Source organism: Doryrhamphus excisus, chromosome 9 (assembly GCF_030265055.1).
Source record: "Doryrhamphus excisus isolate RoL2022-K1 chromosome 9, RoL_Dexc_1.0, whole genome shotgun sequence".
NCBI lineage: Eukaryota > Metazoa > Chordata > Actinopteri > Syngnathiformes > Syngnathidae > Doryrhamphus > Doryrhamphus excisus.
Window position 1 is genome coordinate 17,251,387 of NC_080474.1, and position 24,740 is coordinate 17,276,126.

The 24,740-nt window shown below is 40.2% G+C and overlaps 2 protein-coding genes across 4 annotated transcripts; both read left to right on the forward strand.

Annotated features, from left to right (window-relative positions):
* Positions 1–211: 211 nt before the first annotated feature.
* Positions 212–10,402, forward strand: si:dkey-3d4.3 (actin-fragmin kinase). 3 transcript variants are annotated; one of them, XM_058082947.1, is made up of 8 exons: positions 212–506; positions 2,020–2,212; positions 3,166–3,248; positions 3,364–3,442; positions 4,276–4,322; positions 5,411–5,531; positions 5,655–5,844; positions 7,361–10,399. In XM_058082947.1, exons 2-8 carry the CDS (start codon positions 2,053–2,055, stop codon positions 7,986–7,988), a joined length of 1,308 nt encoding a protein of 435 aa, XP_057938930.1. In that variant the 5' UTR covers positions 212–506; positions 2,020–2,052; the 3' UTR covers positions 7,989–10,399. The 3 variants fall into 3 exon arrangements, with proteins under 3 accessions (XP_057938930.1, XP_057938931.1, XP_057938932.1); XM_058082948.1 differs by lacking the exon at positions 212–506 and adding an exon at positions 516–961 and having other exon boundaries at positions 7,361–10,400; XM_058082949.1 differs by lacking the exon at positions 212–506 and having other exon boundaries at positions 2,059–2,208; positions 7,361–10,402.
* Positions 10,403–10,692: 290 nt separating this feature from the next.
* Positions 10,693–23,823, forward strand: LOC131136258 (inhibin beta B chain-like). Its single transcript, XM_058082924.1, has 2 exons — positions 10,693–11,505; positions 20,552–23,823. Exons 1-2 carry the CDS (start codon positions 11,016–11,018, stop codon positions 21,367–21,369), a joined length of 1,308 nt encoding a protein of 435 aa, XP_057938907.1. The 5' UTR covers positions 10,693–11,015; the 3' UTR covers positions 21,370–23,823.
* The last annotated feature ends 917 nt before the right edge of the window (positions 23,824–24,740 follow it).

Sequence of the window (24,740 nt, forward strand, 5' to 3'; positions counted from 1 at the left end):
CCATGATGGTACTTTTCCAAACAGTATAGTCAAATTCATGTACGTGTGATAATCTACTACCACACTTTTTTTTTAATTACTGTCACTGTGCCACTTAAATTTAAGTCCAACACTAACGGGAAGTCATGTATGAGTCACGTTTAACTGTCAATTCAAAGTGTACTTTTGTGTCACACGTCCTAAAGTGTCAACTTCTGAACATTTCAAACAACACCCTTCCGTCCTGCCACTCGCCCCGCCTCCATGAGTACAGATGCCTTCACCGTCTTCGGAAAATTCCATAAACTTCAATTGAACCAAGTGCAAGTAATGTTTACGTAATGAAAATTAATTACTATGTTCACGCGAATACTTAAAAAAATGTCCAAACGGTGACCAGACTGTATGCTGGCTAAAACTTATCTAAATGAAATGATTGTGGTAGGGTATGTTTACGAGGGGACATGAATGCATCGCTGTACCGTTTTACAGAAGGCAACAATCGACGGAAGAGCAGCGATCATTTGGTGAGTTTCTCACAATCAAAAACGTTTTTTACTGCTATTGCCATAACAACTATTTTAGTATTTGGACTGGAGCCTAACTCTTTTTGTCATCGTTAAAAGGATACAAGGAAGCCTACACGTCACTTTCTTCAACCTACCGTTATTATTATATTATGGTCAAACTTGGTTACTTCTCAGTTAAAAGCAAATTGTGTACCCGTTGTGGAATTCATGTGAAATTAATAGCGTGTATTGTCACCGGTTCGCCGTTCACACATGACTTTGATGCATCAACCGTCTGCTAAAACGGTTAAAAACCCAAACAAATAATGAATACGTCGATTGATTACGCAATTGAAATTGGTTTCCCCGAATGTAACATTTACTACCGTCAGGAAACGGTCCCTTTGCTGTTGTGTATTGTAACCCCCTAACAGCAGGGGTGTCCATTTTGGGACCCAGGGGGACTATTTAAGGTACAGAATTTTTTTTCTTGGCCCTTGGCATATTCTACCAAAAATAACTCAAAACTAAGATATTTTGTTCAGCTAGTTTATTATATATTGACCTACATTGAATTGATTTTGCTAGGTGGGAAAAAGGGGTGGCACACAGCTTGGAGACCTGGGTTCAATTCTCTGTTCGGGCATCTCGTGTTTCCCAATGCGTGTGTTGGTTTTCTCCAGGTACTCCGGTTTCTTCCCACATTCCAAAAACATGCTAGGTTAATTGGCGACTCCAAATTGTCCATAGTTATGAATGTGAGTGTGAATGGTTGTTTGTCTATATGTGCCCTGTGATTGGCTGGCGACCAGTCCAGGGTGTATCCTTCCTCTCGCTTGAAGACAGCTGGGATAGGCTCCAGCATACCCGTGACCCTAATGAGGATAAGCGGTATAGAAAATGAATGAATGGTGGAAAAAGTTTGCACACCTCTGCCCTCATGTAGCTTTCAAACAATATTTAACTCTTTTGTATTTACATCTAAATGGTCAGTTATTAACTATCAGCTGCATTGTGGTATGCCATGGTGGTGTCCTGAGTGCTGTTTGCTCATGTGACACTGATAAGTAGTAGGAAAAACATCATGTTGACACACTATCGATGGGTGTCACTGTGCAGAAACCCCAGGAAACAGTTGTGGTCATACATAATGCATTGTGGAAAATTGGCACGCTAAAGAGGAATCACACACCAAACTTAATAAATATTGTAATAGCCCATGCTTTTTATAATTGTATGGAGTTTGGTCATTTTAGATACTTTTTATTAACATCACCTTTCTCCATTTTGCATCAGAAAATCCCTTTAAAACAACTTTTTCCCGCTAGTCTTTGCTTCTGACCCGCATCTCGTAATGCCGATTTCACCTCAGAGGACACTGGCAATCCAACAAGTTGCTTGCCAACTCCAGTCACAAATCCTCACCAAACTTAATACGGCCATTTACTTCTTTTTGGTCAGATTTGCCTTTTTTATTTATGTATATGTATATAATGTGTGTGTATGATTTGGCTTGATTTGTCTCTTTTAGAAAATGTTCCAGTGAGGTTGGTGTACATCAGCAATGAGTCAAAATAGTTCCTGCCTGTGGACCGAGGTTCCCCAGAGTAGCACTTCCCCATGTGACCGCTGCAAGCATGCATGCTGCAGCTACGATGGAAACATCTACGTCCTGGGAGGACGAGACAACAGGACCCTGAGGGACTTCTGGAGGTATAGTGTAGGTAAGACATAGTAGCTCCTAACTCTTTAGTAGTTGATTGAAGTTGCCACCTTGGTTTCATCAGTTTCTTATTCATTTTAATGCCTGGCACAACTTAAGGTGATTTTATTTGGACAAATATAATGATGACAACAAAAAACAGCTCATAGGAGTTAAATTTTTGGCGGTACAATGCCATAGCTATTGGTGTAACAATTATCAAGAAAACCTTGGAAGTTGCTCGATATCAGCTCTTAAATTAACCTTTTATGAGCTATTTTTATCATTATATCTATCCAAACAAAAGTACTCATTAGCTTTCCACTGCATGGGAAGTGGAACCGGGAATCAGCTATCATGTCACCAGGGGTTGACTGTCAAAAATGTTAACAGAGTACGTTTTTATAGTTTTACATGCATAAAAAAATTCCAAATGCATATAAATGATGAATGAAAGGCATAAATCAACTTTTAAGGTTACCTTTACCTTTACGTGAATTAAGTAAATAACTCATGGCAAAACAGGAAGGTGTTATTCTCGCTGCCACATTGTGACTTTTAGACTCCAGGCGACTCCAAATTGTCCATAGGTATGAATGTGAGTGTGAATGGTTGTTTGTCTATATGTGCCCTGTGATTGGCTGGCCACCAGTCCAGAGTCTACCCCGCCTCTCGCCCAAAGAAAGCTGGGATAGGCTCCAGCACCACCGTGACCCTTGTGAGGATAAGCGGTAGAAAATGAATGAATCCTTTTCATTCATCATTTATATGCATTCCAATTTGTTTTCTGCATGTAAAGTTATAATCGCAAAATTATGAAACATGTTCGTGGTAACATTTTTGGCTTTCTGGAACAGGATTAATTGGATCTGCATTATTTCTTGTGGAAAAAATTGATGAGAAATATTTTCAAACAATTTTGAGAAAAATACGTTTATCGCTCGTGTGTTTGTTTTTTAATTTCCAATTTTGTAGTGCGTAACGAATGGACAGAGTTGAGCTGCACAGGCGAGACGGCACCAGAAGAAGTGGAGGAACATTCGATGGTCGTTTATAAGGTGTACATTTTATTTTCATGTTTACATGAAAATGTGATCTATTTATTCATATGTATATACACATAAACACAAATGTTTTACTGCTCATTGTTCAAATGATGTGTACTTTTTGAAGGGCTTTATATACGTGTTTGGAGGCACACTGGATTCGGCATATACCGTGCTGAGATGTCCTCTCTGGGTGTTTGATATTGGTGAGTTTCTCAGTAAGGTGAGGACATGATGATTGGAATATTAGCAGCAGATGCTATTTGCACTATTGCACTGAGACAAAACATGATGGCATTCTAAATACAGGTTTTAACATTATTAGAGCGCTGTGGCCGTGAAATAACACCCCTATAGTCATGTTGGAATATTAGCAGCAGATGCTATTTGCACTATTGCACTGAGACAAAACATGATGGCATTCTAAATACAGGTTTTAACATTATTAGAGCGCTGTGGTCATGAAATAACACCCCTATAGTCATGTTTACACCCGTTTTACCCAATATAGTCTTATTGATGGTTAACACATATTAGACATCAATAAGACATAACATAGACTCACACATTTGCACTGGCAGAGGTCTTGGTTGTTTTATTTAAGACAGCATACTTGATTTTAGCATTCTTGTAAAAATTACACACATATTATAGTACATAATATAGTATGTACAGCACACATACACACTGGGTGTACTATAGACGTGGATGCCAAGTGAACTGTCTTATTAAAGATATTACACAGGCTGTAGAAAATAAATATTAAAAATATAAATGTAAAAAAAAATACAGGTCAACCTAAAAAAGTAATTTTTAAGTGTATTAAAAGTGTTACTCGTCATTGTCAGTACCATTTAGACATGGTGCTGTGCTGATACATGGTGCAGCCTTTCACACATCTCAGGTTTCTACTAGTATCTATTAAGTACTTTTCCAAACCGGTGCCAAAACGTTTACTGTTTGATAGATTCCACAACTTGTCGGTTCATGTTTTCCCCTGGAGTCACGCTATCCTATGTTTTTCTTCCGTGTGTTTCAGCAAAGCAGAAATGGGTGCCCTGTCAGAGAAAGACAAGCTCTCCTCAGGTACATCATTTTTTTTAAATGGCATTTTTAAAACTGGTACTGTGACACACTCACACAAATATTTTATTTACCGAAGTTATATTTGCCAGTGTGTAAAATTAAATCTCTAAGGACAAGGTGCCTCATTTATAAAACATTGCATAGAAATCATATTAAAAGTGTGCGTAGCCCAAAAGCTGATAATGCTGTACGCCTAAAAATATTCAGATTTATAAAGCACACATGCATGCAATTTTCCCTGAATACTGTCATCCTGCCCTCGACACACCCACATTTTACCATAAATGGTCAATGCAAAGTACCTCATAAATGCTGTGGCCGTATTTAATGAGCCTTTGTTGCATTTCACTGGGTTCTTCTGAGTCATGGATGCTCAGAAGCCAAAGACTAAAAAGGCACACATTTCAATTTTTTGTTTTTACATTTTTCCCATTTTTCCCAATCGATAGCATATAGATGAATATAAGCTCAGCAAAATCAGTTTATCTAATGTATGTGATTTCATAGCACAACAAAAGAAAAGCCAACCATATAGAAATTACTGGTGTGCTCATTCTCACGCAAAGGTTATTTTTATAAATCACAACCTTCGTCGTAGGAGCAAGAAGTGATACGACGGCAGAGAAAATAACACAGAGCGATTTGTGAGGTCTGATTGTTTCGACTAGGCATTTTTGTGATGCAAATGTATTATGCTACTTTCCTCAGCACCGAAATCCGACCATGTCATACAACTTAATGTCAAAAAATCCGAAGTATCCCTTTAGTAATGAGTTCTTCATTAGTCCCTCAGTAACTACTGTATTTTGTGTGTACCTTATTGTAAAATAAGACAATATTTGTATATCTAAAGGGCTCTAATAATGTTAAAAATCATATTGAGAAGGTTGTAAACAGGTTTTTAATGCTCCAAATATTCAATTTCTAAAGAAGGACTTCTACTTTGTGGAAATTCACCACAATCACAGTCAGGTGTGGAACCGATTAACTGTGATAAACGAGGGGATGAATGATGAATGATGAATATATATGATTTGAAAGTAAGTTGACAGTTGACACTGTGGATGTGTTTTTTTCCATGGAAACAGACCCAAATGCCGACCAACAGAAAAGGCCACAGTGCGGTGGTGGTTGGCTCATCCATGCTTCTGTACGGCGGCTTCATAGACATTAAAGGATCATCTCAGGAGTTCTGGAGTTTGGATTTTGGTAAGTGAATATGAAATAGTTATATTTACTGTATCTGCTTTATTTGGTAAAAAAAAAAACAAATATACAGGAGTAGGCATGTTTTAAGTATATTATACTAGTATATGTGTGTATGCTTGACAGACACCATGGTTTGGTCGCTGCTCAATGGTTGTCAGCAGGGATCCCTGAACCCAGGCCCAAGACACAGTCACTCTGCAATGGTCTACCAGAGTTGCATGTACTTGTTTGGTGGCTTGAAAGGCCTGCGAGAGCAGAGAGACTTCTGGAAGTGGAATTCTATCAGCAATACATGGACTTCACTCAAAACAAAGTAAGTCAAATTTCATCTTTCTATGTCATTTACATGAGGTATTAAAACAGCAAAATGACACTAAAATCGAAGACCTGTTACGGACTTAAGTACACACGTTTGGCTGGTTGTGGGGAAGAATGTCTATTTGCTTTACAAACACCTCAAGTGCGGCCTTTAGGAACTCAAACTCCTTTGGTATGCAACACGTTTGTGCAGCCCTCTCACATTGACATCTCCCAACATATAAAAAGGCAATTATTCCTCATGGTGTATGATAGACATGGGCAAATTACGGCCCATTAAGCGTTTTAATCTGGCCCACCCAACGTTTCCAAATTACTTTATTAAAACTCTTTCAAGACCAAAGCTGATATCGGCAACCATACCAACTACCATTTGCTCAATTGGAATAATTCCATCACTTTCTCGTTGAATTAAAAATAAATATTACAGCTCTAACAAGAAGAGGGTTTGATATAAAGCAGAGTGGGGGTTTGTTTACAAAGGAGCGTGAGCCTAAGTCTATGTAGGAAAGAGGGATGGAGAAGCACTCAGCATCTCAGTGTTCTAATTATTTTGCAAATGGTTCAATATGACTGGACCGTGATATGTGAATAAGTAGGATATCCTCAAAGTACAGTTAGACATGAAATAACCCAGCTATAGTCACATATAGGCTTTTCCTATAAATTTTCCTTAAAGAAGGTGCCTGATCCTCTAAGTTTCACTATCAATTTTGAAAAAGTAAGTCAAATATGTTTGTGTCTAAATTTTGTGATTCCCCCTTCCATATGGTATAGCCCAGGAGTCACCAACATGGTGCTGACGGGCACCAGGGAGCCCCACGACCACATTTAGGCCCTGCTTTTCATTCAGGTTTTCAGTTAATAACGTGAGGACACTAGAATGAAATGCATTCTGAAATACAAAATAAATATTTTATTAATGTTTTATTAATGTTCTGGTAAAACAAACATTTTCACATTGTTTGGCTCAAAACAAGCTTTTAAAATACCTAACAATTTTTTTCATATTGTAAAATTAGCTCTCAAAAGATGACCCTTGATACAGCCAGTAGTACAGTTAAACATCCACACTTTATCGGCAGATTTCACTCATGGATGATTGGTATCGGCAGCAGAAAGACCTGATTGGAGCTTCCTTAATATGCAACATATATGTGTATATATTTGGGCCAAACATAGATGAAATTTGCAGAAATGGGCATATTGTTTAATAAAAGACTGTATTCAAGCACAAAATAGAATGATTTGTTCATATGTTTTTGAAAAACTGAACTGCAGTGTGGTGAGGGACGACTGTACTTTAAAAATAGCATTGCAAATCCTGTCACTGATGACAGCTTGTGTTTTAATGAAATAGTATGTAAGAGTTTGATTGGTCCGGATTAAAAAGCCTAAAGGTTTGACCATGCCTGATCTAATCTACTCATCTCATCATGAATTCATGTCATGAACTGCATTACAGAATTCCAAAGCCCCTCTAACACAGTGCCTGTGGACATTTCCTCCAGATTGGGACCCTCTAAACTCATTGGCCACTCAACTGTAGCCTACAAGGACAGCATGCTTCTTTTCGGGGGAGGAGAGAGCCAGAACTATCCAAAGAACTGTTTGTGGAGATACAGTTTTTCCACGCATACGTGGGGACAGGTGAACACACTGCTGGGATCAAGCGCTCCAGACAAGATGCACCACTGTTGTGCTGGTTTAGGTACCAGTTACACAACCAACACCACCAGCATCTGCTCAGAAACCTACACAGGCCGTCAGCATGAGAAGTTAAGGCCATTCAAAAACAAATGTTTTCCCGCTCCGCTCACTTTTCTGGGCTCAGAGAGCGCGATAGAGCTTCAGACGTTCAACTTGGACAAAAGTCAGAAGGGCAAAGTTGGCAGTAATGCCACGGAAGCGGACAAGAGTGTCTTACTGGTCAAAAATGAGCATCAGTTGGGAAGCTGTCTAACGTATGAAAACAAAGCATTCAGCAAACACTGGAGCAGCACGGAGGAGGACCTGCTGGAATTCGATGATGAAGACATATCACAACATTTGCCAGATCTCTTACTGGTCCTGGGGGGCAGACCGTGCGCTGGACATAAAGCTATCTCCGTGTGGCAAATGACTCTGGCTGACACTTGACAGCACATTTTAAAGGAGCGAGAGAACGGGCAAGAAAACAGTGTTATTTGTGTCATATTACCGCTTAAAATATTGTCACCACATATTTTGTACCGTATTACATTTGTTTAGCTGTGTTTATTTATCACACTGCACAGACAATGATAAGATTGCACGTGAATAAATGGTAAATCTCGCTAACGTCCCTCTTAATATAGGGACTTTTTATGTAAATGACACATTTGTGAGGTTATACTAAAAAAAACAAGCAAAGCAAGATAAGCAGTATTAAACAGTATAACAGCCTTCAATTCCTCCACTTTTTGCAAGACTTCATATAATAGCCAGTCTCTTCTGTGCTATTCAAGTGCTAATCCATAAATATCTTGTTATGTCGTGTGCCATAGTCAATCCAAAGGGTGGTCGTTAATGCATATTTTCATGCTTTTTATTCATTCCCAAAATGATGAGTCCCAATCCTTTCAAGTTCTGAAACGCACCACAGCTTCAAAAGGTCTAGCGTTAGTATACCTGTAGTTATTCATTGCAGCCTGTTGCTTCCTGGGAGACTAATATTTACAGGAAACATTGATGGCATGCCATAATCATCGCCAGCTACATATGAATTGGCAGGGATTCTGGTGTTATCTCTCCCCACTCAGTGGAACTTATTTGTCCTCTTTGTAGCACCGTTGGGTGGGTTCCATTACAAATCTAACAGATCCCATGCACGTCACAATTCCGACTGGTGTGGGCAGCCGAAACGCGCATCTTCCTTTATTGGAACCATTTTGTTTACTTTTTGTTTACTTTCCTTGAGTGACGGCGCTTGTGCACAGCAAATAGAAATATATTTGTTTGTTGTTGTTCCAAAATATGTGTGACTTCCTCAAGAACAATCACTACAGTGCTGGATTAGGACATATGAAAAAGTGTTTGGCCCCTTCTTGATGTCTTTTTTTTTTGTTTTGCATTAGTCACACTTAAAGGTTTCAGGTCAATGACAACAGAAAATGCACGTTTTTTAAATTGAATCTATGTTTATGTCCTTCAGTTACACCCTGTAGAAACCCTGCCATAGACAATGTGGCATTCCTCGATAAAAATCCATGTATGTCCATGTATAAAGGCTATCTATGAAATATCAGGCAATACATAAATACATACAGGTGATATTAATAATAACACCTTGCGAAGGTGATTTATCAATTAAAATCACCTGCCAGAGAAGCTGCTTGTGGAGTAAACCTAAAGTGGCTCGCCCTGCATTGGCACGTGGTCTAGATGGTCTAGAGGCGTGGCCGGAGAGTGACCAATAGCGACCTAGCCCACCACGTGTAGCTCCACCCCCTTGGAGAAAGGCAGGTGGATATAATTGGCAATTAACCTCATTCATAAGAGCTTCTTTCTCACCAGGAACACCTAAGGTTGCGGTTTCCAGGTTTGCGGTTCATTGTGTGTACGTTTCTTGTTAGCTTTTTCGTCACTACTAACGCCGTGTCTGCACCTACGCTTCAAAAACCAAGATGGACAGCCTTTGTGCCGAGTTTTACACATTGTGTACATAAAACATCATACCAAGGACTTCATTGACACAATTTTACGGGGCTTCAATGGAAGTTGAACGCATTCAATTTCATTTCAATGTACTCTTTATTACAGCGAGTGTTTTGCACTCCCACCAAGAAATAGCTTTCTTTGGTGTAATTTGTAATGACTGTTTACGACCACTAGATGGGAGTGTTGTCCATTAGCAAACATAACCAAGCAACGGCACGTGGACTTGTTACTTCTATGTGCAACTCAAATTTTCAGTCTGTTTGAACATACTGTATTATATACTAAGTAATATACACATACAAATAATTGTACAATACTGTATATGCATTTTTCCTGTGTGTCCGGATATTAAGGACACCCTGTATGTTCATGTTTGCATACAGGTGTTGTATTTATGGGTGAAAGCTAAAGAAGAATCACAGTTTAATGAAACAGAGACAACATTGATGCCATGGAAATAACAGTTTTGCACATTTTCAACAGAACAACACATAAAAAAAAACACTTATTTTAATTATTTATCCTAAATGACAAAACTACCACCATAAAAACTTACCATCTACAGCAGTGGTTTTCATCTGGTGGGTCAGTGTCTGGGGGAAAAAACAAAACAATGGAATAACCTGATGCACCTTGTGCTATTGACTTGCTGCATTGTGCAATGTTTTTGGGTCCCTGACACACAGCTGCAGATATCTGCTGGAGACGCTCGAGTGACAATGACAGCGCAACAATGTCTCACCCTTACAGCTTATGTTGTGTTGCAAACAGTTCCCTTTTAAATATAATATAATATAATATTTCACCAGTTTGAGATGAAAAACAAATCTGCAGGTTGTCATTGAGTGGACATATAATATGCTAATCACATAATATACAGTATATACATTTCATTTTATTAACTAAATACATAAATATTAAATGAAATGATTTGTTACTTGTGGTTATTTCTCTAATACATTTAAATATATAAGAATATTTATAATTTTGTATACTTATTATAGTTTTTTGTATGATTTATATGTCTCTATGATGTATCCAGCCTTTAGGAACAGATTGTGTGTATATGAATAATTTGTAGAGTAAAAGCCAAAGAAAAAGAAATGTGTAATGTCCAGTGTGGTGGTTGGTGAGAAACAAAGGGTTGTGTTAATCCCTGGCGTCTAGTTGGTGGAAATCCCCACGTGGTTCCGTCTCCTATTAAAAAAAAAAAAAAAAAAAACTTTGGAGGTCTTGTTGTGGCGACTGCAGAGGGAGAAAGGACTCTGTGTCTGGAGCATCAAGACATCATCATCATCAAGACAAAACCGAGCCGCTCATTTTTGCATGCACGCACACAAGGGCGCACGGTACCGGCGCGCAATCTACCGGCGAACCTTGTTCCTTATCTTCAGGATGACTAAGAAGTTTGAATGAAAGGACAACTGGACTTGGAGACTTTTATATCGTGGCTCAACTGAACTTTTATTTTACGCGTGCGTAAAGTGGATGAGTGACGTTCGGGAGTGTGTTCTAGTGAGGTTTGGAGGATATTTCACTGACCCACCGTGGAGTTCTTTTGGATTTTATCTCCAGCTTTTCCCTGCTCGGAATATGACGTCCACGCCGATGAAGATGACTTCCTCTGCAGCGGTTTTGTTTTTTCTCTGCCTTCTTTCGGCGCGCTCTGAGACTCAAAGCTCGTCCGCGGAGTCTTGCGCGTCGTGCGGCATCAGGGCTCCGGACCAGTCGGAGCGCATCAATGTGGACTTCCTGGAGGCGGTGAAGAGACACATTCTGAACAGACTGCAGATGAGGGAGAGACCCAACATCACTCATCCCATCCCCAAGGCAGCGATGGTGACCGCGCTGAGGAGGCTGCACGCCGGGAAAGTGCGGGAGGACGGCCGGGTGGAGATCCCCACTTTGGACGGACACGCGTCCTTCAACAACGAGGTTCTAGCCGAGACCTCGGAGATTATCAGCTTCGCAGAAACTGGTAATATTCTAATCATTATTATTAATCATAATATTAATCATTATTCCATCAATATCTGGATTGAACTTTATGGATTGTTTGATAGGAAATTCACATTTTGACAAGTAAATAAGATAAATAAGACACAGTTTCCATTTCCAGGATTCAGCCCACTAAACCCTTCTGTTGTGGGGTTTTAAACATATTTCAAAAATGTACTCATAAATCTGTCCTTGAACCCTTTCGACGAGATCTCCACCAGTCACAATATGTCTTAGTGACAAATTGGAGTTTGAATACACTGAAAAATGTGCCTTCAAAATAACTCCTTTGGAGCTATGGACTGGAAAACAAAACAAGGCCATACTTTGACTCCTGACTTAATCCCATGTTAAATCTGACAATGATACTACAAAAACCAGGTTTTCCTTTGGACGCTCTTGGCCACACTAGGTCAGAGTCTTCACAAAAAACTCCATACAAACAAAGCTCCATGGCTTCCTGATACTGTATCTTGTTTGTCGCGACCGTTTTGTCACATTGTTTTTCTTAAAATAAAGACAAAACATAGAAAAAAGGTGCAGTGCTGACCAACATGTATCAGTGTTATTGGGTCGGTCATCATTATTGGATGTAATTGGCCCAAGCTACGTACGCGGGAAGAAGAGAAGTTGATTGGCTATTGTGCCACAACAGACAGGACCATTAGTTATCTATTTGTTCAAATGATGTGTCTAACTTGCTGAGTGGATTTATGATCAATAGTATATGGAAAATATGCACATGTGATGTGTGCGTAGCAGTGGTCAGTGCGTTTTTTATGAATGAAAGGACATTTATAGGACAGTAGAACTTTGACTTTTACCTTCTGAGAGGATGCATTCAAGTTTATGGTTGTATTCCGGAATGGTGTATTGCTGCACACAAAAAAAAATCACCCAAAAAAAATGTGATTTAATTTTGGAATGACTATTCTTTTTATTACTTAACAAGATGCAACATAAACATACGTGTCATTGTACTCATGGTATGATGGCTGACACTTCCTACTCACTCACCCCGTGCCCCAGCCATCCTTGCCAACCTGGGTGAGTTGGATCCCCCCAGTGAGAAGTGATTGCATTAATTAACTGACTTTTCATGACTTGTCTTTATTAGTTGCATGTACTGTAAATACTATGTAGTGATGAGTGACGTGATGGATTACTTTCAGTCGTTCTACTGATTTGTGCATGCGTGCCGCGTGTGAGGAAATCATTGTGATTCACATTTTTGGAAGACTCCAAAAAAAATGCAGCCATAATGTGTATCAAATCTCAACCAACTAATTATTTCAACACGACATGCAATTAGGAGGAGGGGTAGAACCCCAAGTGGCACAGCAAGAGGTTGTGGGAGGACAAAGAACATATTTTACAGTCTATTTATCATATTCAATGTGTTTATTCCTTCTTGTGCATTTTTTAATGATTGCCACATGTCTTTCATCGGCGCTAGCGTATTATTTTAACCAAAACACTGTGCACTTGAGTACACTTAACCTCTTAAACTCTGAGTCTTTATGCTCAAAGACTAAATAAATGAGTTTTTTTTTCTGTGCATAAACGTAAAGGAAGCTGCTTGTTCAGTGAGTTTTAGTGGTAGAGGAATGATACTTGTACCAGGCATGATTCATGACTTCTGCAGGTCTCGGACTCTTTGCTTGTTTTCCTCATTGAAAGCGCTACTGGTTGGAATTATTTCAGAATCATTTTTATGCACTTTTAGCTGACGTTCTGCTGATTACATGGATTTATATTGTGTATTGATACAAGCGTTGCGTAGCAGTTACCATAGCAACATAGAAACAACCCCAGCCTTGTGGTATGGCAGTTTTTTTTGGGGGGGGGGTCAAAAATGAGATTTTTAGAACTATAATGACATAAACAGACGCACACGCATACTCAGTGTCTGCCTTTTCTCATTGGCCCAGCCATGGCAGTTCCACTCAATGGGCTGCTGTCATGGAATGATCTGAGTGCCCTCATGACAAGGGAACAAAAACCAAGCCATTATTATAAGAGCACTACGTGTTCCTGCTGAACTCGTCATGTCAACGACAAGAGAAGAAAAGTGAGAAAAGAAAAGAAATTGCACAGAATAATGCATGTGACATTTGGGTCCATGGAGAGTGCTGGGGTAATGTTGTGTATGTGCGCATAATGCAGTGTTGCAAAGAATGTTTTTTTTTTTGTCATTCTAAATGTCCACTGGCCTTCTTTGCTGCTTCTTCTTCTGTTTTTTTCCCCCCGTTCAGCTCTATTCTTCCTCACACCTTTGAGCCTTTGTGTGGTATTGTACCACGGAGCTGGCTTGGGTCCCTTGCTCCCTAGTCCCGGTTTGCCTCCTGGCCAGCTGGCTCGCGACCCACAGATCACATACTGCCAGCTGGGCCAAGGCTCAGAGGCAAGGTCTTCAGGAAGCCAGGCAAACCTCAATTGCCGATGCTGTTTCCAGTGTGAGATGAGGCCAGTTGGAGACGTGGAGTATGGTGGGCCACCAAATGAGTATTAAAGAGGATGCTGATGTGGTTTCGTGGGGCAATGGTTGATGGTTCATTGCTCGGATTCTACTCTCCTGAGCTGGTTTCTTGTTGGCACCAAAGTTTGGAAAGCTGGGAATTTGTCGGTCTTTGCTTCAGAGACAAATTCCTTTTTTCCCCTCAAGTCATTGCACACATTATTAATAGAAAGACTTCAAATTAGTCCACTAAGTCAAACTGTGAGCATGTAGGGACAGAAATGATATGCCGTCATGTAAATAAGATAAAGAGGGAGAATAATGTATATAAAAGGTATTCTTAAATTACTTCTGTTGTCATCTGGTGCGATTATAGATGACTTTAAATAAAAAAAAATTGTCTTCAATGACCCGAGACCTCAGTTGTCATTCAATCCCAGCCATTTTTCAAAAGACTATCCCTTCAGTACCACACATAATATTATGTTCCATGGTATAAACAGTATAAACACCAAAAGAAAGACCGGAAAAAAACGCTATTTCTACCTTGCGTAATAACCGTTATATATTCCACTATTTACATTTTTATATAGGCTAATATTGAATATTCAAATTCTGGTTAATACATGAAAATTGTGTGCATGGAAACGTGATTGTTTGTGAAGAGCGAGGTCAACAGAAAGTCGAAAAATGAGTTCTCACCGTCTGGAATAAGTGAACAAGTGGTGAGAGGAGGCTTAATTATGGGGGTGGTCATTAACTACAACCCTGGTCCTTATGAGGGATCAGGTGGGTAGGTTTACTTCAGGACACAATTCTTTCACGAGGGCCTGTCACTCATGGCACTCTTGGACCTTCTCCAGACATTTTCCACAATCAGCCATGAGTGTATGTTTCAGTGCTGACCTTTCTTTGTCTACCTCGTGATCCAATACATGATTCATGAACATTATGAAAAACGCATCTCCAGTTTACTTCAAGTGCAGTCAATGTAGAAGCGATGCCATCGTGGTTTAAACGTCAGCACCAACGTTTTGCATTTCAACCCTGGCCCCTCCATCCTCTCTCATTTCTTTCCATCACCTCCTCACCCCAAACTGAATCCGAGGTAGAAGACTCACCCTTTTAGACCTACTATACGCCGTTGCCACACCCTTTGACTTCCACAACACGTCGCCTTGGCAAGCAGCCTTGAGTGATAAGTTACCTCTCTAAGCGTAATTGCTTGCATCCACAGCCCCTTGTCCCCGTGTCTGTGGCACAGGTGAGGACAAGCTGAAGCAGCCCATTATTCATGCAAGCCCACCCAGGTGTCCTCCCCCCTGCTGGGTCAGACAAGACGTGTCAGGGCCAGTTCTAAACAGTATACATGAAAAGAACTGTCCTCAAAGGGACCATCAGTGGCAAAAAGGTAATTTTCTTTGGTGGCTTGGTGTACTCTGTACGCTTTTTAACAAAATATCAAGTTGTGTACAGGGTAAATCTGCATTCTTCTCCTCTTGGCCGATGAGGAGTTGATTTTTGCCTCCAGCTCTCAGAGATGCATATAGCTCCCTGAAACGGTAACGTGTTCATGGTTATCAGCAAATGGAATGGATGCCAGCTGATGTGGCTGTGCAAAAGGAACGTTTGGTAAAGCTCACTCTCTGACGCTTTAAAGAGCTGCCCCGGACAATGACTTGACAGCTTGGGCTTTTAGCTTGTTGCCTAGCGCTGCTCAACTTAACTCTCGTTTAGAGAGGATTTGTGGACGCGGGTTCGAGCACTGGCAAGGGTGCAGGGGGCTGAACTGCATAACACAATCAGTAAAGAAGAATTGGATAGAATTGGATACTTTGTCATACTACTGTTTACTTAAATAACATGTTTGACTGTCAACAAGTAATACAGGCTAGTCTTAATGAATTCACTAATAAGAATCAAATGAAATGATACCAGAAACCGTACAAATTTGGATAGCTGCACATTTCTATGTGGCACAAACATCTGTATAAAAACAAACTAAAGAGAAAACGACAAACTGGGCTCAGTTAGTACATCATGCATGAATGCAGCGTCAACAAATGTCTTACTTCATCCTTGCATATTCAGTGCTTTCATTGGTGGCCTAGGGGTTAGCATGTTGGCCACACAGTCAGAAGATCATAGGTATGAATGTGAGTGTGAATGGTTGTTTGTCTATATGTGCCCTGTGATTGGCTGGCCACCAGTCCAGGGTGTACATCACCTCTTGCACAAAGTCAGCTGGGATAGGCTCCAGCATATACCCTCCCGCGACCCTAATGAGAATTAAGCTGCAAGTGAATGAATGAATAATAATAACACAATATAATGTGATACAATATAATCATTTTGTAATCAGGTGAATCAGTTTTCAAATGAATGAATCATGATCACATGACTACTAAACGTCTGAAATTCTGTTTTCTAATAAAATTTTGCGAGAAAAACATTTGAATTACACTTTAATCTTGTTTTTCAAATATCATATAATTTAAGTTGAATTCATATGTTTGCATTTCCTTTTTGTATTTATTGTATTCATGCATGAATTGTGTATTTTCTGGCATATTCCAGAACACACTTGTGGAGGTGTGTTTGTGAATTGGAGATATATATGCCCTCCTGATCAAAATTTTAAGACCTGTTGAAAAATGTTGCACTGTTAGGTCTTAAGGAGGTTCTAAGTAGAGCTTAAAAATACAAAAAGAAGAAATGTAAGACAAAAAAATGTTTGAGTAAGCAAGTTATTGCAAACAACCATTTAAGTGAAATAGGTTGTTTTAAAGACCACAGCCTTTAAAATACAAAAGCTTAACAAAAAAGTGGGTTCAATGTCATTGTTTTGTCAGGTGTTGACAGTGTGATGAGCTCTCGATGGCAAAGGCAAAAAAGCTTTTTCTCTTTGAAGGGGGTCGTATTGTTGAGCTGCGTAAGCATGGCCTCGAGCAGTGTGCAGTTGGACGCAGTAAGACTTTTTAAACATTTTAAAAATATATATTTTTAGAAGATTGTGAGCATTATGGAATGAAAAGTAAAATGGTAGTCTAAATAAATTTCATTGGCCCTTAGCCAATGACTGTCTGAGAAGATATGGGGCGGTCTTCAGCCTAAATGAAGGTTCTTACTGGTGCAGTCCAAATAACCATCAGACGGCATCTGTGAAACAACAAACTTTTAAGAACAAATAACATCTTCAATGCCACAAAATTGGCTATTTGGAATTTGCAAGTGTGGGACATTGAAAGGTGGAATAAAGTTTTATTCTCTGATGAGAAAAAAATCAACCCTGCTGGTCCTAATAACTTCCAACCTTACTGACATGACAAGGAGATCCTACCAGAGATGTTTCCCACACGGTACAGTGAAGGGAGTGTCATGCTATTCCCGTCATTGGAACAATGGAGATTCAAGTTGTGCAGGGGCGTCAAACGACCGGTGACTATGGAGAGATGTTACAGGGGCCAGCCCTCGTGACTGAAGGCAACAGGACGATGCTACAGTTCATCATGCCCGCCAGTCAAAACAGGAGGAATAACTTCACTCTTTGGACTATCCATCCATCCACCCACCCATCCATCCATCCATCCATCCATCCATCCATCCATCCATCCATCCATCCATCCATCCATCCATCCTCCCTCCCTTTATGCCTATTATGCGTATGGACTTTATGAATGAGTATAGAGTCCTTCTAATGTTTTCTATTATGACAGTTTGGGATTGGATCTGTTGAGGAGCAGTTAAGATACAGTTGTTGGTGTCTGTGTCATAAAGCCCCCCCACCCCCCCGGGACTATCCTGGTGTGAATGCAAACTGCTGTATCTCTGACAGTTCATCAGACTGTAATTGTATTCTTGTTTCGTTTCAAGCTCCCCTATAAGTTGCAATCGGAGCCGCTGAGGCAAGTTAAAATGGTGCTGAACGAGGTGAGGTTACATGAACTGCAGCTCACGGGTCCTTTTACAACCATCACGGATAAAAGTGGCGGTTAAACGGAATCCTTTATGTCAGTATGTACTCAGTGCCCACTTGATAAGCGACGTGGTATTATTGTACGTATTAATGCTCCGCATGGGAACGGGTGTGTGCACAGATGGATAGAAAATGTGTGCATGCAAAACGCTTGAGCCCGACAGTGGCGAGCTGGTCTGAACAAGTCCGGCGTGTGTGAATGTAAAGCTGTGGTTTACGGGAGGAAGGGGCGTGAGGCGTATTTAAGAGGAGGCCCGTTTTTTTGGCATCCACATGTTGACACTGACAAACACTAATCAGTCAGCAAACAAAGTAATTTGGCCACTTTTAGGGCACCACTCTGCTTGAGAACATGTACCGAGTGAAATAGAAACCTTTCAAGATGCCTTTGGGTAAATTGGAAGACATAATTAGACTCTCATTGGCAGTATTTTCCCCCCCTTTTTTTCCTCCTCTAAGCCCGTCGTCACCTTTAGACTTCTGGAATCTCTTCATTGTGCCCTTTTAGAAAGTGGCTTGTGTCATGTAAATTGCTTTTATTTTTTCCCTCATCATGCATTTTGCTGGAAAGCCACGTGTTTCAATGCCGGGCTGCTGCGCGGCTGTCTCCCAGTGCCTCACAGGATGCTTTGTGCTGTCACTCTGAGGGTACTTGCATTGGAAGGAGGAGGCAACGGGTGAGGTTCAGTGGGGTGCTAACAGCGAACTCAATGAACCCCGCAGGGGTCTTGGCCATGTCCACCACCCTCCCACCTTTCCTTGAGCTATTGTTTTTTTTTTTTTTTTATTTTCTTTGATGGGCGACACGGCGGTCGAACAGCTAGGAGACGAGGGTTCAATTCCACCCTCGACCATCTCTGTGTGGAGTTTGCATGTTCTCCCCGTGCATGCGTGGGTTTTTTTCCCGGGTACTCCGTTTTCCTCCCACATTCCAAAAACATGCTAGGTTAATTGACGACTCCAAATTGTCCATAGGTATGAATGTGAGTGTGAATGGTTGTTTGTCTATATGTGCCCTGTGATTGGCTGGCTACCAGTCCAGGGTGTACCCCACCTCTCGCCCAAAGACAGCTGGGATAGGCTCCAGCATATACACTCCCGTGACCCTAATGAGAATTAAGCTGCAAGTGAATGAATGAATAATAATAACACAATATAATGTGATACAATATAATCATTTTGTAATCAGGTGAATCAGTTTTTAAATGAATGAATCATGATGACATGATTACTACACGTCTGAAATTTTGTTTACCAATAAAATTTTGTGAGAAAAACATTTGAATTACACTTTAATCATGTTTTTCAAAGACCATATAATTTAAGTTGAATTCATATGTTTGCATTTACTTTTTTAATTTATTGTATTTTTTTGCATGAATTGTGTATTTTCTGGCGTTCCAGAACACACATGTGGAGGTGTATTTGTGAATTGGACATATATACCCTCCTGATCAAAATTTTAAGACCTGTTGAAAAATTTTGCGACCTTTGTGAGGAAAAAGCGGTAGAAAATCTTGTTGTACATCTTCTATAATGACAATAAAGGCCATTCCAAAATGATTGATTGATTGATTTTCTTTGATCTATCATCATTTGGTCTCGCCACAAACAAACATGATCTTTTGTCCAATCTTGCAGACGTACCAAAAACTGCCACAGAACACCCGACTGAGTGATTTCGAGCTTATAGCAAAAAACACTCTTTAACCCATAAGAATACTTTAAGTACGCTAAATGGTACTGATACTATCTTTATGATTGACGTGCACTCATGAAGTCCCTGATCTGGATGCACTCCAGCAAAGCCTAAATTAAATCAGAATCAGAATGGCCTTTATTGTCGTTTTACATAAAGTAGAATGAAATTGCAGCAGCTCCATTTTCAGTGCAAGACAGTATGACAGCACAAAATATAGAAATTAAACTAAACTGTACTGTAACTATAATTCTGTTTACTATCATGTCTTCATTGTTACTATTGCCACTGATATCATCTCCATTGTGACCCCTAATTAGCCATCATTGACATTTAACTCATGCAGTCCTGTTTGTCACTGTTGTTATTATGGGAATTGTTGTTGTTGCTGCTGTTTTTGTCTCTCTCTCTCTACTGCCCCGCCCCCGTTTCTCTTCTTCTTTTCTGTGTTTCTTCTTGCTCCGATTCGGTTGCTCCAAATGCGTATAACAAAAACATCAAATAACGGCAAATAAAATTTCATGGTACAGGGAAGCTGTAGCCAACACCTTTCCTGAGGCATTTAGATCAACAATACTATCTGCCCCAATAGCTGGACGGGACAAAAAAAAAAAAAAGAAACTAAACTAACTACTTGCGAGATTCGTGTTGGGTGTGTGAGCTGAGATTGTTCAATCAAAAAGCAATGCTGGAAGTAGTCTGTCTATATATTTATTAATACCATAATATTAAATTTACCTAAGAGTAAAATACAAGTTTGTCGCGCACAAATTGTTTGAATGACAGTGTACATTTAGGATAAACAACATAACATATTAGTAATACTTTTGAAAAAACATCACTTTTGTACTGTATTAATTCCCTTTTTGTCCCTTTCTACTTTGTCTCCGCAGATGAGTACACATCCCCAAAGTCCAGTCTCTACTTCCTCATCTCCAACGAAGGCAACCAAAACCTGTATGTGTCACAAGCCAACCTGTGGCTCTTCTTCCGGGTGTTGCCGTCTGGTCCAGAAAAAGGACTCCGAAGGAAGGTGACGGTCAAAATCCGCTACCAAGAATCTGTGAGTGATATAGAAGGAGGCCCGGGTGGACACGTCGGAGGAGGCGCAGGTCGCTGGGCCTCGGTGGAGAAGCGCGTGGATCTGAAACGCAGCGGTTGGCATACTTTCCCGCTCTTGGAGGCGGTGCGGGCCGTGTTTGGTAAAGTTGGCCGTCGACAGGACCTCGAGATCCACTGTGAGGAGTGCGAGACAGCTGGAGTGGCTCCGGTGCTCGTCGACCCAGGCGACCCGTCCCACCGACCCTTCTTAGTTGTACGTGCGCGGCAGGTGGACGGAAAGCACCGCATTCGCAAGCGGGGGCTGGAGTGCGACGGCACCAGCGGGGGGCTATGCTGCCGGCAGCAGTTTTACATCGACTTCCGTCTTATTGGCTGGAACGACTGGATCATCGCACCGGCGGGGTATTACGGCAACTACTGCGAGGGGAGTTGTCCGGCATACATGGCCGGCGTTCCGGGATCGGCGTCATCCTTCCACACTGCCGTCGTCAACCAATATCGTATGAGAGGAATTAGTCCCGGTTCAGTCAACTCTTGCTGCATCCCCACCAAACTGAGTACTATGTCCATGCTCTACTTTGACGATGAATACAACATCGTTAAAAGAGATGTCCCGAACATGATTGTGGAAGAATGTGGCTGTGCTTGAGTCCCAATTTGTCCCTTAAAGGCCTTTTTGTACAAACAGGACATTTTTGTACTGTATACATTGACAAAAACATCTGCACGCGCAGGCAAGACACATTGTAGTACAATCAAGTATCATCATTTTTTGGTTGCACATGTCCATATGAGTGTATGTATTTATCAGACTGAGTGATATGTTGTCCGCTTTGAAGCGGACGGCATCGGGAGGAGAAGGGAATGATGATCACCAAATTGTACTTTTTGCTTTTGTTTGCCATTTCTGGTTAAACGCAACGGCCTGGCATTGCCAACTGAAAGAAGATACAAAGCATTTAAGGGAAGTGACACAATCGAACTGCTCCTCAGACCCCCTAAGTACTTTAAGCACATGAGAGACTTGTTTTTTTTTTTGTTTTTTGTTTTTTTTTGAAGCACTGACAATTCATCAGCTTATACAATTCAGAACACAAGCACTTCACCAGTATGCCGACAGACACAGTCTGACCGTCCTCTGGTGGAATTATACCAGCAGCGCTTAATGCCTCACAGGATTTACTCTCTCTGCACCGCAGCAGCAACAGAAAGTCCTCCGCTATTTTTTTTTTTTTTTTACTCTTAATTCCAGACCTTGCACCTCACTTTCCTGCCTGTCTGAGTGCTGCAGGCCCTGCGAGACCAAGATGACCAAGACTAGACACATCTCAGAAGTGCACTTCGATAGTGCACGGGAGTAAGACCCCGGGGAACCGAACTCATTCCTATACTGCTCATTTAAGACTTTGTGGGACAATTGTTTTTCGATCCAGTGGGTCGCCATCGTGCAGTGCAGCACTTGTAGAAACTGAAATGCACACCCTGATTAGCACTTGTTTAAAGAATTGCCTTTTAAGGAGTGTCCTGTCCTATCATGGAATAAGTGCCACAAGCTATGCAATGTATAGTCAACTCTACCCGTAATACAACACGCTCTGTTAGACTGAACATGGGGGGGTGGGCGATACTGCAAATTATGGTATTGATCTGAAATCAAGCAAATACAGCACCAGTATTGCCGATATTGACACTTGAAATTCTTTGAAATTATTGAATGATTTTGCCTTTAATTTGTTGCTATTTTTAGAATAAAAAGCAGGACAAATGTTTTAGGCAATCAAACAATATATATTTGTACAGTAAACCTCAGATATATCAGATTCAATTGTTCCCACTGGTTTTGTCCGATATAAGCGAAATCCGTTATATGCGTATTCCGGAAAATGTCCGTTTTACGCATATATCGGATTTATATCCGGTATATGCGTAAATCGGATTTTATCCGTTATAAAAAGGCACTTCCTTGACTATGTTTCCAATGTACCTGGACGCGCAGGCAACGCTGCAAACGCTGCAAATGACGTCGTATAGCGGCCTGTCACGATTCGGCGAATCGGAGCGCCACGATGCGGCCATCCGATATATGCGAGGGAAATTTAATGGAAATGCATTGGAACGGGACTGGAGATTTTGTCCGAAATAGGCGAAATCCGTTATAAAAAAATCCGATATATGCAATGAATTTTTATTGGAAATGCATTACAGAAAAATTGGTTCTTTTTTTTCTGTCCGTTGTGAGCGAATTTCCGATAAATCCGAGTCCGATTTATCCGAGGTTTACTGTATTAATAAACTTAATTGTAAAAAAAAAGCAAAATAATACAGTTTTCTTCCATTCAATTTAGCAAAATATTGTCAATACTGCAAAATAAGGCTCTACAATTGGTTGTCGTTCAAATCCTTCAAAAGCCCCCACCTATAACAATGTCACAATATGAGAAACAACAAAAAAAGCATGGATCTCTCCGTCTATTCAGACCACGCCAGGTATTGACACCGTCAATATTAGAATCGATCCGCCCACCCCTTACCGAACGCTCTTTTTCTGAATGTCTCTGTCTTTCTTGTGTTTGCTTTCTCACTCTTTCGCTCGTCAATCCTCGACTCTTAATCAATACTTGAAATGTAATCTTTCGCAATCCTTTCTCAAGCGAATGATTGTTGTGATGTTTGCACTGAAAAGTTGCAGGATTAGTGAAACAAAAACTGCCATTGAAAAGTTATTTTTATAGTAAGTAAGTATATGTTTCAGATGTATTTTACATAACCAATGGAACCAAAGAGGCCATGATTTTTTTTTAGCTATTGTACCAAGAGGTCATTGAGTTATTGTGTATAATAATACTGTTTTGATCATTTGCAAAAGGCCTACTTGTATCAGGGTACAATACATGATTTTGTTGCTTAGATCTTTTTGTCGATACACATTTCATTTTTCATCTTTTAATTCTATTTTTGTTTCTGTTTTCTATTTAATAAAACACTGTTTTTAGTTTCTGTTTAAGAATCACCCTAGCCAAACAATGTCATCTGTACAGCATATGTAAAATAAAATGTTTTCTTAAATATTTTACCACTCTATAATTGTTTTTATGTGTACTTGTGTGTACTTTTCTGTTACAGAGGATGCCTGCTCCAGTGTGTTGTTCACCAATAAGAAGCCAAAACCATTTCAAGTATAAATGTCCCTGCAGTTATTTTATTGGCGACATGGTGACAATCTGGCAGGCACCATGATGCAACTCAGTGTGTGCTCATTGCTCATCTTAGGTATTTGATGGAGAAATTCAGCAATTTTTATTTAAGAAAATATTAAAAACCTCACCTGCCTCCAATAATTGCACATCATTCATATATATTGTAAGTATTACTTATTTGAAAAGAAGTGAACTTAACACTTTTTTGTGCTTTGAATCAAAAATTTTACTTTGAATTGAAAAAAATACCCTATAACTTTATTGAGTGTCTTTTCTGCATTTTTACTACTGTGACAAAAGCCATGAAAAAAAAAAAAACTGCTGACGCACTTTATGGGTTAAATCTGTCAGAGGTTGATTTCTGATGGAAGGCGCTTTGGGCTGATTGTAACTTAAAAAGGTGTGGCTAAAATAGTTGGGAAGTACAAGGAAAACACCCTACTGGTTTTAACACATGACTTGTCTCCTTGCCATCTGTCAGGATGATTGCCTCTCGTTAGCTGCAACAGAAATTGCAACTACGATTTGAAGGGTTTCAGCGGAATGTGCGCTGCGGATTCACATACCTGCCTCATTCTGGCTTTTCTGCAGCGTCATTTGTGCTTGCAGAAATACTGGATGTACTTTTAGATAAGGTGACTGAAAAATGTGACAACTTTCTTGCACTGGATTTAAATGCAATGTTTGTATTTTACAGAATATGTTTAGAGTAGCTTAAAGGAAAACTGCCCTTTATAGTATCTTGACATATTTTGACAATTTGAAACATTAACAAAACTTCTTTACGAGGCACAGGAACTTATGCTACTTCTATCAACAGCAG

Bases quoted from the DNA above. Each gene is read 5' to 3' on its own strand.
- si:dkey-3d4.3 (XM_058082947.1), top strand. From the start codon at position 2,053: ATGAGTCAAAATAGTTCCTGCCTGTGGACCGAGGTTCCCCAGAGTAGC. The intron at 5,532-5,654 runs GTAAGTGAATAT...TATGCTTGACAG, and splicing joins GTTCTGGAGTTTGGATTTTG to ACACCATGGTTTGGTCGCTG. The intron at 5,845-7,360 runs GTAAGTCAAATT...CATTTCCTCCAG, and splicing joins TGGACTTCACTCAAAACAAA to ATTGGGACCCTCTAAACTCA.
- LOC131136258 (XM_058082924.1), top strand. From the start codon at position 11,016: ATGAGTGACGTTCGGGAGTGTGTTCTAGTGAGGTTTGGAGGATATTTC. The intron at 11,506-20,551 runs GTAATATTCTAA...TTGTCTCCGCAG, and splicing joins TATCAGCTTCGCAGAAACTG to ATGAGTACACATCCCCAAAG.